The sequence below is a fragment of the Oncorhynchus nerka genome, linkage group LG18 (assembly GCF_034236695.1).
Source record: "Oncorhynchus nerka isolate Pitt River linkage group LG18, Oner_Uvic_2.0, whole genome shotgun sequence".
NCBI lineage: Eukaryota > Metazoa > Chordata > Actinopteri > Salmoniformes > Salmonidae > Oncorhynchus > Oncorhynchus nerka.
In genome coordinates, this window is record NC_088413.1 from 29,351,473 (window position 1) to 29,366,078 (window position 14,606).

Below are 14,606 nucleotides of genomic sequence, written 5' to 3' on the forward strand. Positions count from 1 at the left end.
AACATTAGCAGTCTAACAACAGTTGCAATTCTAAAGCCTTGACCAGGAGGACTCAAACCCCTGACTGTGAGCTTGTCATGCTTTAAATCACACAGACTCAGAACAGCCAGGCTGGGATCAGCCCACCCAAAATAAGTGGACAATTAAAAGAGGCCTCGCCGCTAATAACTCCAACACACACACAACCTCGCAGAAGATCCCCTGCCTGCCGTTTACCCCCTGAATCAAGGTGGGACACTGAGAATGAACCTCTCACTCCCCTCAGTCTAGTAGAGAAAAACTATGCATAGGCTTTAAAGGAGCTGTAAGCACATCAGAGTACCTTCAATAAGTCATTTGGATTTCTACATATCACAGTCTGTAAAAACAATGCATTGTTTTGGCATTTTCATACGAATCAACTAAACCGTTTCTAAATCATATGAAGCAAGGCTTTAATCCAACTCCAGTCCTCAGGGGCCTGTGTGTCTAACGCTTTTCAGGTATTGCCATTCAACTAGTAAAATGATGATCTGTGAGTGATCTGTGGTCAATCAAGATACTGCGGCCCGTGAGGACTGAAGTTGAGTACCGGCTCTGTTTAAGAACCCCACTCCAACATAGCCAACACACACGCACGCACACACACACACACACACACACACACACACACACACACACACACACACACACACACACACACACACACACACACACACACACACCACAGCCCCCCCCCCTCCCCCCGCGGTCCCCAGTGTGTAACTCACCGTCTTGCTGATGTAGGAGGTGCTGATGTTCATACACTGCAGCGCCTCGCTGTTGCAGCAGCCCCCACATCTGTAGACAGACACGCAGGGTGGTTTATAGAAGGTGTTTGTAGCCGCCCCAAACTCTTTCCCCACATCTAAACAAACTTCTCGTGGCATGCACTGGGTCTTTTTCCACTCTGACACAATACCTGTTGGATGCACGTTGAGAGAATCAGACAGGAAGACCAGAGCATTAAAATGACATCATCATTCGACAAACCATGTATTGTATTGCACTTCCTGTATTGACGTCAGTCAAGGTAAGTGGCCAATCAAACGTATTCTCTTTTTTAGGTGATATGAATTTGTTTGCTAAACTAAGCACTGATCGAATTGTTTGTTATAGTCAAATGTTACTAGGCTACAAGGTCAGTTGGTCAACAACAAACAAACCTAGACAGGCCAACAGTGACGGAAAAAGCATCTCCTGAAAACAGACACTTACTTTTCAGTGTGTCAGGGTTCAAGGAAGCGAACGCCGGCAGTTCGCCGTTCGACCGCGTTTCCGTGGCTGTGTGTTCCCCTCTCAGGGGGAAGCGTGCGCCCCGCTTCGACCGGCAACTGAGCACGCTGTAGTAGTTAGGGTACACTATCCTCATCAGTTCCTCAACACTGGCCACAGAGCGCAGCTGCTGCTCAAGGTCTGGCCCCGACGGCTCCTGGATGGAAAGAACAGAGAGACCCTATAAGGACTGATGTACTGGTACCGTTATCACACATTAAGGACTGGGGAGAAGACATGAAGGTTGTTTGGTTTGAGGAGACCTCCCACAATAGTGTGGTGAATGATACAGACAGGGTTCACGAGGAACTGTGTTACCAGACAATACCATGATCTGATGAATTGACTTAGATCTTATTGTTATTTGTTAGGAGGAGGAAGAGTGTTTAGAAAGGAATCTCATGGTGATGGTTTTGGCTCACGGACATAGACATGCCACTAACTCCCTAGTAAGTGTAATAAATGCTTGTTTAGCCACATTGAGCCTTTTCATTGGTTCAAAGCCATTTCAATTGCATTGGTAAAGCATTTCCTGTCCTGACAGCCAACAATTTTAAAAGATTCAGTGGAATCAGGTGATATGCATTTTAACATAGTCTTATCCAGAGTGACTTACAGAAGCAATTAGGGTTAAGTACCTTGCTCAATGGCACATCGGCAGATGTTTCACCTAATTGGCTTAGGGATTTGAACCAGCGAAGTTTCAGTTACTGGTCCAACGCTCTTAACTGCTAGGCTACGGTCTTTGAGCAATCAGTCACTCATTCATTCACGGACTGCAAACCAGCCCTTAGTAGGCTCCTGTACTTGTTGGTCTCCAATGACCTGCCATGAAATCAGTTCAACCTACTGACTGTGTTATTTTTACGATTCATTCCAAAACATAATTCTCATTCGAGGTTGAGAATCCCTTTGTATTGTGCCTACCTGTAGCAGTTGTATCAACCACAGACCAGTATTGAAATGAGATATTTTAAAATAATTATAACTACAAATAAGTGCGGAGTGAACGATAAAAAGCCTTTAACGTACGGGCTAAGACTTCATTAAAATACACCAACACGTATCGGTTACGCCTTCAGGGTGTCTACACAGTGGAGAGGCAGGCCAATACTGTCTGAACGAGTAGGGAGGCGCTACTATAGCTAATGCCCTGTTCTCCTTCAACAGTACAACCAACCCCTGGAAGACATCTGTATCAGAATCGTCTAGGACACCTTCAGCACCCGGTCGCCCATCACCGACCAAACAACTGACGGGCTGCTTCCCTCCCTACACACCGCCACTCCTTGGGGGATACGGGTTTGCAAAGTGTGAAAACACGAGCACCGTCTAACAGAGTGTACAGGAGTCGCTGATCAAAAGGGATATTGCTGTCTCGAACATTCCAGGAAACATGCCCAGTTAACCCCATGAGTCATGACTGATCACCCCCGATGACAACCAAAAAAGAGAGAGAAAGAAAGAGAGAACCTCCCTCCCTCACATTCGTCTCCCTTCAAAGTGTCAAAAAGCGAAAGTAAGAAAAAAAGGTCCGATAAATGTTTTTTTATTTTTTTTTTTTTAAATCGGACAGACTCTATCTGGGTAATTCAGAATAGTTTATTATCCGAGACCGGGCTGGGATTATTAAATAGACATGACATCTTATTCTGTGCTGACCACCATGTTTACAGATGGATATGTAAGGTTCTTGACTCTAATTTACAGAGAACACATCTCTTAACTGCTTGTCTTGGAGAACATGATAATAAATACATGACTCATATGTTTGCCTTAAAGTTTGTGGTATGTTTAGTGTTTTAAAACACCTATGACAGGATTGGCAAATTCAACAAAGACATGAACCATTATGTTTTCCCTAGTTGAGTTGTTTCCAGAGAAGGTTATTTAATAATATGTTGATATGTCTAGTTCATCTTGACTTCAAAGATGAGCCACGAGCTGTTTGCAAACATTTCGCCCAAACAATAAGGAAGATGATTGAACTGAAAGGGGAAGTGCTTTGCAGTTTGCATGAAAATTGATAGATTGGAAACATACTGATTGTATTATTCAGTTCAGAGAATGCCTGTTGGACTCCGATACTCTCCAAGGACACCCCGCTCCTCCGCTCTCTCCACTGGCTTCCAGTTGAAGCTCGCATCCGCTACAAGACCATGGTGCTTGCCTACGGAGCTGTGAGGGGAACGGCACCTCAGTACCTCCAGGCTCTGATCAGGCCCTACACCCAAACAAGGGCACTGCGTTCATCCACCTCTGGCCTGCTCGCCTCCCTACCACTGAGGAAGTACAGTTCCCGCTCAGCCCAGTCAAAACTGTTCGCTGCTCTGGCCCCCCAATGGTGGAACAAACTCCCTCACGACGCCAGGACAGCGGAGTCAATCACCACCTTCCGGAGACACCTGAAACCCCACCTCTTTAAGGAATACCTAGGATAGGATAAAGTAATCCTTCTCACCCCCCTTAAAAGATTTAGATGCACTATTGTAAAGTGGCTGCTCCACTGGATGTCATAAGGTGAATGCACCAATTTGTAAGTCGCTCTGGATAAGAGCGTCTGCTAAATGACTTAAATGTAAAATGTAACAGGTTCAAGCCTTTTGCTTGAATATCCGATGTCATGACAATAAACAAGGCAAAGAAAATAACTGGATGGAACAGCAGTTCTATCTTTTACTCCTGTGTCGCCAATAGTTCATTGACAATACGACCTCAGCTCCACTCTGGTTGACATAATCCAGAAACAGAGAGAGAAAGAGCTTGACCTTTCTGTCAGGTTACAGAGGAACCTTGGAGTTGTTTATATATTGGAATCTACAGTGTACTGCCTGCACAGCGGTGGTATTCAACTCTGGTCCTCTGGACATGCAACCTCTCTCTCCCGAGCACTGCTTTCTTGTCAAAGTATCAGGTGAAGAGGTAGAATTCAATTCCTTGTAGTAAGCGGGCATTTTCCCCTTTATTTATTCAGGAAACTCAAACACCAGAGAAACCCTGAACAAGACAATTCTATTAGACTCCTTTCATGTGTTAGTTGTCAATGATTCTAGAGATAACACGCAGTGGTCTGTTTCCTACCAGAAACAATAGACACTGTGTGTGTGTATGTATGTGTGTATATGTGTGTGTGTGTGTATGTGTGTGTGTGTATGTGTATGTGTGTGTCTGTGTCTGTGCATGCGCGTGTGCGTGTGTGTGTGTGTGTGTGTGTAAGCTTATTCACACCTTGATCCACCCTCACGTTCTTTCACTAGGGAACAGAAATGTCTGACGTCTTAAATCAAATTTAAGAGACAAAGGCAAACAACGAACAAACGTATCTCCAACTAAACATTCCGTTTAACTAGAAATAGAACCCATTGTTGTTTTACTTCTGACTTGGGAGCACAGAGTACAGAAGACCAATATGGAAACACACAATAAGGATCCACAGTGGAATGCATCCACCAGGCAGTAGACACTTGACAGTATAGTACAGTAGGCAAGCAGAACATATGATAGGTAAGTCCTTTCCTGCAGTCAAATGATATTGGGATGTAATGTAATGTAATATTGGGATGCAAACTAAAAAGTTGTACATTTCAACTCTATTTCTGACATGGTACAGGTGTCTTATTTTTTTTAAAGCCCATAACCATGTGTGTGAGGTGTATCCCTTTGTTTCAAAATAGAGTTGTTTCAAGAAACACTCTGTGTGACCCCGATTTAGCCAACTGCAGTAAAAAGGTTCAAATGAATCACATCCACCACAAAACACAACACTTTCATTTGCTCCATGCAGTTTAGAACTCTGCCAAGCAATCCCACTGATGACACTTACATTGACCACTGTTGACTAGGGTTCATGCGGTGAAAGTTGGAAGTCACAGGATATGAATGACCGCGCGGACAGACATACAGTCCGGATAAAAGAATGTTCAAAATGTAACACATAAAACCTCAGCCAAAGTTCATTTTTTGTCAGTCCTGGTCTTCATCCAAAATGGCACAGTATTCCCTTCACAGTGCAGTAAAGTAGTACACTACATAGGGAATAGGGTGCCATTTTGGACAAATGTCTGCTGTTAGTGGAATGCACTGCCACAGGCACAGGAAGGCGAATGTATGACTGAGTGATATGGTCATGGAACATTATTGCCACACTACAAGCAGGCACAGGAAATCCTCCTGACCACTATGACAGTAATAACATGCCAGTGTGGTTTAATCATCAGCGTGTGTGGTTCCAATTACCAAGCAAACATGCTCACCCTTGCCTACAAACAATATTGTAAATTGAGCTGACTTTCAATTGTTCACTTAACACCATTAGGAGGGAGTGGCTAGGGCCAGGAGGTTTCCCTGACCATGTGATCTGACCAGGAACAAATCCAGTCCCTGGTTGTATAGATTACAACCAGGGCTGTGAGATTCCCCTAGTCAGGGAAAACGGACAATAAACGATGTCAAGATGGAATCATATGCGTGGGAGTTACTTTCTGTAACGAACAGGAGAAACTTGTGGCCGAAGTGATGGGCTCAGTACTGAGTTACTGGAAGGCTGCTACATCCTATCCTGTACAGTACGGCTCTAGGTATTTCCTATGATGACAGGTATAAACCACAGCCTGAGCCTGGGCTGGACTGGACTGTGAAGCAGCAGTGTCCGTGCTTCCTCCCCCCCCCCCTCATCCTCTGGTTCACCGGAATCCCGGATGCTCTAGAATCCACCAGCCCAAAACGATCTTCCCAATCTGAGCCTGGAATTCCTCTCTTCCGTTCTCCTGCAGGGCCAGGGATTTAATCCGTGTTGCCAGGATTCAACTAGAATCTACCTCTTCAAATATATTACCATGAATGTATTGCCATGGGGAGTATATGATACTGTATCGTCCGTTTGTATCTGTTTTACACTGCCTAAAGACGGAGCCTGATGTCATGTTCTGCGTTAGAGTGACATTTAGTGCCTGACAAGATTTTTCCATTCCCAAAAGTGATGTCATAATCAATAAAAACAGTCAAAATCCTGCCAAAGTCAGACATTGACTCATCGATATTACATAAATAGTGAATTAAAGATTTCCTAATATGTACAAACCGCATAATCTAATCATATGAGTCATATTGAAAACAAAATAACCGATTGAAACTGGTTCCCTTAAGAACAAACAAGCATCATGGTTTGGAAAAACGCTGTAACAGTGGCCAATAGGTAATAGGTCTGAGAGTTACTCAACAAATTATGTATTTGATGTCAACGGAATGACAGGAAAACCTCAAACTATTCCTGTCCTTAACTTGTGATAGTAACATATTCTGTTTATGTCATCCAACAATTTAAAACTGAATAGTATTCCACTTCCCAAATCTGCTTCAATTGATTTGAAACCAAACACAGAATTGTGTTCGCTGTTGTACATCAGGACAGAACTCACTAAACAGATCCTTTAAAACCAAGGCATATCCACTTTTGGTCAAGTCAGATCCAACATTCAGTCATCTGAAGTTTGATCTGACGGCATTATGTTATAGCCACAGATGTGAAACCACTAAATATTCAAACCAAAACAGATCCATGACGAACCGTAATATCTCTGATGTCTGCAGATCATCCACGGTCTGTACATGAGAAGGAACCATAACTTCGAAATGAGGATAAGAGTTTATGGAATGGCATGTAGCCAAAGACAAGGTGGAACAGCAGGCTGCTAAAGTGGGATTTTCTAGCTACATGCACAAACACAGGAATTACACGTGTAGCATCTGTTGCAGCCATTACTTTCATCCATATTTATTAGACCCTCAGGACCAGGCTTAGAGACAGCGAACAGGAAGTAATGGAACTAGAACAGGCCTAGCTAGGACAGGCTTAGAGAACACTGTACTGGGGAAACAGACCTTGCCAGAAGCATATTCATATATCTAAATTTAGACAACTCCGGATGCAGCTAGAGTAAGACAGGACAGGTTTGGTGAGCACTGCACTGGGGAGCTGACTTAGCTACAGTACGACAGGACAGGTTCAGAGAGTACTGCACTGGGGGAGCTAATCTAGCTACAGTAAGACAGGACAAGTTTTGAGAGCACTGCACTGGGGAGCTAATCTAGCTACAGTACGACAGGACAAACATCAGACTACACTGACCTAGCTACAGTAAGACAGGACAAACACCAGACTCCACTGACCTAGCTACAGTAAGACAGGACAAACACCAGACTCCACTGACCTAGCTACAGTAAGACAGGACAAACACCAGACTCCACTGACCTAGCTACAGTAAGACAGGACAATCACCAGACTACACAAACCTAGCTACAGTAAGACAGGACAAACACCAGACTACACTGACCTAGCTACAGTAAGACAGGACAAACACCAGACTCCACTGACCTAGCTACAGTAAGACAGGACAAACACCAGACTACACTGACCTAGCTACAGTAAGACAGGACAAACACCAGACTACACTGACCTAGCTACAGTAAGACAGGACAAACACCAGACTACACTGACCTAGATACAGTAAGACAGGACAAACACCAGACTCCACTGACCTAGCTACAGTAAGACAGGACAAACACCAGACTCCACTGACCTAGCTACAGTAAGACAGGACAAACACCAGACTCCACTGACCTAGCTACAGTAAGACAGGACAAACACCAGACTCCACTGACCTAGCTACAGTAAGACAGGACAAACACCTGACTACACTGACCTAGCTACAGTAACACATGACAAACACCAGACTCCACTGACCTAGCTACAGTAAGACAGGACAAACACCAGACTCCACTGACCTAGCTACAGTAAGACAGGACAAACACCTGACTACACTGACCTAGCTACAGTAACACATGACAAACACCAGACTACACTGACCTAGCTACAGTAAGACAGGACAAATACCAGACTCCACTGACCTAGCTACAGTAAGACAGGACAAACACCAGACTCCACTGACCTAGCTACAGTAAGACAGGACAAACACCAGACTCCACTGACCTAGCTACAGTAAGACAGGACAAACACCAGACTCCACTGACCTAGCTACAGTAAGACAGGACAAATACCAGACTCCACTGACCTAGCTACAGTAAGACAGGACAAATACCAGACTCCACTGACCTAGCTACACAGCACAAACACCAGCTCTGGATGTCTGAGCAGACTCCCACCACAATATAGATAGAAGGAGTTGTAAGGGAAGAGAGGGCCCCATGCACCGCCATGCCTCCATCCATATGGTATGCAGGGTAAGCCACTTTCAGGGATATCTGTCCTATTCTACTGATACGGACCCGAAATGAACTGAGATACAAATCATCATGTAGGGACCACTCAGCAGACCAGAACCCAGACAGACTGCAGGTTTCATTTGAATAATGCTATTCATCACTAATCATTTCCTGGTGTGCTTCTCAAATGGCACCCTACTCCCTTTTTAGTGCACTACTTTTGACCAGAGCCTTATGGGCACCCAATCCTCACTATATAGGTGACAGGGTGCCATTTGGGACGCACACTGGTGAGATTGAGATGTCTCCCGGTAGGTAGGAAGACTCCAACAATTCCTCATGTACATCACGCTACAGCTCATCCAAAGGCCAGCATCATTCCACCCTCCTTCTTCCACACTCTCTCCCCCACTTGCCTTCTTCCTTGGGGGAATGGCTTATCCCTTCTTAGCGCTAGAGCTGCTATAGCCATTAGATGTAAAACTGGCACTGTGCAAAGTCTGAGCAAATAAAATATCATAGTCAGTGTTAATGTACATAGTATAGGATTATCTTTCAAAACCCCAATAAACTTTTATTGAATAATTGCCAAAATACAATCAGCTTTGCAGAAGAACTTGGAGGAAAAGGGATTTCGAACACTGATCTTGTAATCCTCAACTGGCTTCCATTTTGTCACCCTTCCACTTTGACTTTGCAGATTCGTTTCGCAGATATCTGACAGCTTGAAGGACATGTGGGATGTGTTTTAGTGGGATTAGACATGTTGATCTGTGAATGGCTGCTTGCTTTTTAGGGTTTCTGTGGTGCAGTGAAGCAATCAGCTCAGCCTATTTATCTGGCTCTATAGGACCACCGGGAACTAGAGCCTGATGTAGCATAGCCCACCTTCTGAACTCCCCTTCCAGGGTGTTCTGCCTGGCCGACTTTTCATCCCCACACATCAGCCTCCAGCCTCCACTGGGTTAGCTAGCCTCCACTGGGTTAGCTAGCCCCCACTGGGTTAGCTAGCCTCCACTGGGTTAGCTAGCCTCCACTGGGTTAGCTAGCCCCCACTGAGTTAGCTAGCCTCCACTGGGTTAGCTAGCCTCCACTGGGTTAGCTAGCCTCCACTGGGTTAGCTAAAATGCACATAAAACAACTTTTGATGTACATTTGACAAAAGCTGGATCCCTTCAAACCATGACCCCTCCCACTGGTCTACCACTGCATGCTGATTCTTTCCAACATAATGGATGAGGGAAAACCTCAAAGCATAGGACAGGAGAAAACGTCTATCTTACATGCTGTCCTATGCTAATTGTCCTTGTAGGAGCCTGAGAGTTAACTTGTTGGTTTCTCTTGACAGGGCAGGCCCTGTATGTGCAAATCCTTGAGATACACTTGAATAACTTGAGTTTCATGTATTGTCAAGAGAGAAGTGTGTGAAAATTTGAACTGCTCTCACAGATCTCTAATTGCAATTGTTTTCACAGAGCAGTTGGAAGTGCTAAACTGATACAGTGCAGAGGGAGCCAGAGCTCATCGCTTTTTGCGGTATTGGCCGCGAGGGCATTACGTCACGACTTGTTGTTTTAGCGCTTGGAGTCCTGCGGTTGCACGCTGGCAGTTGTGGTTTAAGCTGACTTAGGAGTGCAGAGCCGTGTGTGTGTGTGTGTGTGTGGGGAAACTGGTTTGGAGACAACGGGTTAGCGTAGCGGTTTTTGATTAACTGAGAACTCACTGAGGCAAGACGTTTGTTTAGAAGAGGAGTGTGAGCTGCATGACTGGTCTGAAGACCCGCCACAGTGACACACACACACACACACATACTCACAGATGCCCGCACACAACACAGTCTACATGCACACTCTGCTACTCCCGATGAGGAGACCACCTAGCTAGCCCTCTTGTTTAGTCATGGTGTCAGTACATTCAGAGTTACTGGGGCCCCTAAACATGTACCCATGACAAACAGGGAAGCTTGCGAGGATCCTTTGCTTTCTGAGTGGTATACAAACAGTACAATAGAGATTAGTCAAACAGAACAGTCAATTGTGAAACTTGTAACGAAAGTCAATCAAATCGGCGTACCCACTAAAACTATCACTATGGAGGACTTCGTATGTCGCATGTACCATGACAGGCTTAGGTTATAAGGCAGTAGACAGAGAAATTATTGGTTGAATTCCATTCCGAAAGTAATATTGCCACAATCAAGAAATGCTATCTAATATGACCCTGGGTCTTCTCCAGTCGACCAGTAAAGCTTTTCCCTCTGTCTGCTCCGTGCCTCTGTCTGAGGTCCAGAACATTTTAAATTACCCCTTTCTTTAAACCTGTCAGAGCTTAAAGGAAACCAGGCTAAGAATGAATAGGGGATTTTTCCTCTCTCTGCACCTCTACCACCTTTGTGCACTTCCAAATGGCAAGTCCTTATGTTGGTGGTATGAATAAAACCGCCAATCACCTCGTTTCCGTAGGGCTGCATTTAAAGGCGCGTGCACAAATACAACGTAGTGAGGACAATATTTTTGGAGGAGTGGCTGGGAGGTTAAAGACCACATCTCCTCCGCATCTCATTCTTCTTCCCTCTCTAGGCTCTCTCTTTTCTAATTAAACCTCAGCTGATTGATGCTCTTCTACACTACTGTTTTAGAAGTGGTTAAACACATGTAGGGGATTAGATGTACTTCCATATGTGAACCGAACAGGCTGAACAGGGAAGAGAAGAAAAGAGACGGATAGAAAACTGGTGCAGTTATGAAAGGCAGATTTCTTGTCACCTGCTATTCAGGACCATTGTGGTCTCTCTAGACTAGAGTGGTCTCTGTAGACTATTGTGGTCTTTGTAGACTATTGTGGTCTCTGTATACTATTGTGGTCTCTGTAGACTATTGTGGTCTCTGTAGGCTAGAGTGGTCCCTGTAGACTAGTGTGGTGTATGTAGACTATTGTGGTCTCTGTAGACTATTGTGGACTCTGTAGACTAGCGTGGTCTCTGTAGACTAGCATGGTCTCTGTAGACTATTGTGGTCTCTGTAGACTAACGTGGTCTCTGTAGACTATTGTGGTCTTTGTAGACTATTGTGGTCTCTGTAGACTATTGTGGTCTCTGTAGGCTAGAGTGGTCTCTGTAGACTAGTGTGGTGTACGTAGACTATTGTGGTCTCTGTAGACTATTGTGGACTCTGTAGACTAGCGTGGTCTCTGTAGACTAGCATGGTCTCTGTAGACTATTGTGGTCTCTGTAGACTAACGTGGTCTCTGTAGACTATTGTGGTCTTTGTAGACTATTGTGGTATCTGTAGACTATTGTGGTCTCTGTAGGCTAGAGTGGTCTCTGTAGACTAGTGTGGTGTACGTAGACTATTGTGGTCTCTGTAGACTATTGTGGATGCTGTAGACTAGCGTGGTCTCTGTAGACTATTGTGGACTCTGTAGACTAGAGTGGTCTCTGTAGGCTAGAGTGGTCTCTGTAGACTAGCGTGGTCTCTGTAGACTAGGTGGGTCTCTGTAGACTAGGTGGGTCTCTGTAGACTAGCATGGTCTCTTTAGGCTAGTGTGGTCTCTGTAGACTAGCATGGTCTCTGTAGACTAGCATGGTATCTTTAGGCTAGTGTGGTCTCTGTAGACTAGGTGGGTCTCTGTAGACTAGCATGGTCTCTTTAGGCTAGTGTGATCTCTGTAGACTAGGTGGGTCTCTGTAGACTAGGTGGGACTCTGTAGACTAGGTAGGTCTCTTTAGGCTAGTGTGGTCTCTGTAGACTAGGTGGGTCTCTGTAGACTAGTGTGGTCTCTCATCTTAGCTGTTGTGATTCTGTTAGAATTTGTCTCCCATATGAAATTGGTCCCATTCGTCCAGCTTCGAAATGCTGCATAATATGTAATATCGAGTCCCTGAAGATATTCTCAAACACTAAGATGTTATCATAGCAAAATGTCTTAAATTCAAGGACCATGACAATGTCTAGTACACATTTCTGACTACAGAGAGTTGGATCTGATTATCTAATCACCACAGAAAAACTAACTGGGCATCTTTCACTTTCCATTTAATCTGCTTTCATTTTCCTAGTCAGAAAAGACCGGTTGTTGAGAGGCAGGATCAGCATAACAATGAGAAACAGGTTAAATGTTAACACCTGAAGAGCTCAGAAGCACCACTTTATACAATGTCTGCTACCAACAAGTAGCCTGAACTGAGCCTGTTCACGATGCATTCTAACCTCATTGACCCCCATTCAATCTCCCCACTGCAGAAAATGGGAGTTGAGAGTTTTGTATATCCTTTGTGAGTTTAATCCAACTCTTTACTCTTCAGTCTGAAGATGTTAGGTATTTAAAAAAAAAAAAAAAAAAAATATATATATATATATATATATATATATATATATATATATATATATATATCTCATCTTTATTTAACCAGCTAGGCTAGTTGAGAACAAGTTTTCATTTACAACTGCGACCTGGCCAAGATAAAGCAAAGCAGTGTGACACATACAACAACACAGAGTTACACATAGAATAAACAAACATACAGTCAATAATACAGTAGAAAAAAGTATATATATAGTGTGCGCAAATGAGGTAAGATAAGGGAGTTAAAGGCAATAAAATAGGCCATAGTGGCGAGGTAATTACTATATAGCAATTAAACACTGGAATGGTAGATGTGCAGAAGATGAATGTGCAAGTAGAGATACTGGGGTGCAAAGGAGCAAAATGAATAAATAAATACAGTATGGGGATGAGGTAGTTGGATGGGCTATTTACAGATGGGCTATGTACAGGTGCAATGATCTGTGAGCTGCTCTGACAGCTGGTGCTTGAGTGAGTTAGTGAGGAAGATAAGAGTCTCCAGCTTCAGCGATTTTTGCAGTTCGTTCCAGTCATTGGCAGCAGAGAACAGTAAGGAAAGGTGGCTGAAGGAGGAATTGGCTTTGCGGGTGACCAATGAAATATACCTGCTGGAGCGCGTGCTGCAGGTGGGTGCTGCTATGGTGACCAGTGAACTGAGATAGGGCGGGGCTTTACCTAGCAAAGACTTGTAGATGACCTGGAGCAAGTGGGTTTGGCGCCGAGTATTAAACGAGGGCCAGCCAACGAGAGCGTACAGGTCGCAGTGCTGGGTAGTATATGGGGCTTTGGTGACAAAACGGATGGCACTGTGAGAGACTGCATCCAATTTGTTGAGTAGAGTGTTGGAGGCTATTTTGTAAATGACATCGCCGAAGTCGAGGATCGTTAGGTATGCTAGGACCGTCAAGAGTTCAGCCTGCTGCACTGACCCAGTCTACAGCGCTTGGTTAAATTGTGCTTAGGAGCATTTTTTTAAATCTCTAAATGGTTAAGCTAGTGATAAATATATGTGATTATTGTAAAAATCTGTGTTTGCTTAATTTACTCTGATTCATTTCCTATTTTGCCGTGTCTAAGTAATAATAAAGAGTCTATTGACACACCCCTGCATCAATCTAACTAACATAATACAGAAATACCCATCAAAGTCTGTCAGTTTAAGCTACAGTCTCAATTCACTGAGTGTATGAAAAATGAAGAACACCTGCTGTTTACATGACATAGACTGACCAGGTGAATCCCTTATTGATGTCACTTGTTAAATCCACTTCAATCAGTGTAGATGTGGGGGAGGAGACAGGTTAAAGACAATTGAGACAATTGAGACGTGGATTGTGTATGTGCGCCATTCAGAGGATGAATGGGCAAGACAAAAGATTGAAGTGCCTTTGAACGGGGTACGGTAGTATGTGCCAGGCGCACCGGTTTTGTCAAGAACTGCAACGCTGCTAGGTTTTTCATGCGTAACAGTTTCCTGTGTGTATCAAGAATGGTTCACAGACCCAAAGGACATCCAGCCAACTTGACACAACTGTGGGAAGCATTGGAGTCAATATGGGCCAGCATCCCTGTGGAACGCTTTGGACACCTTGTAGAGTCCATGCCCCGATGGAGTGAGGCTGTTCTGAGGGCCATCGGGAGGGGGTTGCAACTTAATATTAGGAAGGTGTTCTTAATGTTTTGTACACTCAGTATATATATATTTTGTGTTTTATTTTATTTGACCTTTATTTAACTAGGCAAGTATA

At 44.1% G+C, this 14,606-nt stretch overlaps 1 protein-coding gene across 1 annotated transcript in view; it reads right to left on the reverse strand.

Moving 5' to 3' along the window:
* The window catches only part of vegfc (vascular endothelial growth factor c), a 56,153-nt gene that overhangs the window by 34,982 nt on the left and 6,565 nt on the right, over window positions 1–14,606 (reverse strand). Inside the window, exons 2-3 of the mRNA XM_029687132.2 lie at window positions 1,237–1,450; window positions 750–940 (exon numbers count right to left, since the gene is read on the reverse strand). Coding sequence (XP_029542992.1) covers window positions 750–940; window positions 1,237–1,450 — 405 coding nt within the window. The remainder of the gene's footprint in view (window positions 1–749; window positions 941–1,236; window positions 1,451–14,606) is intronic.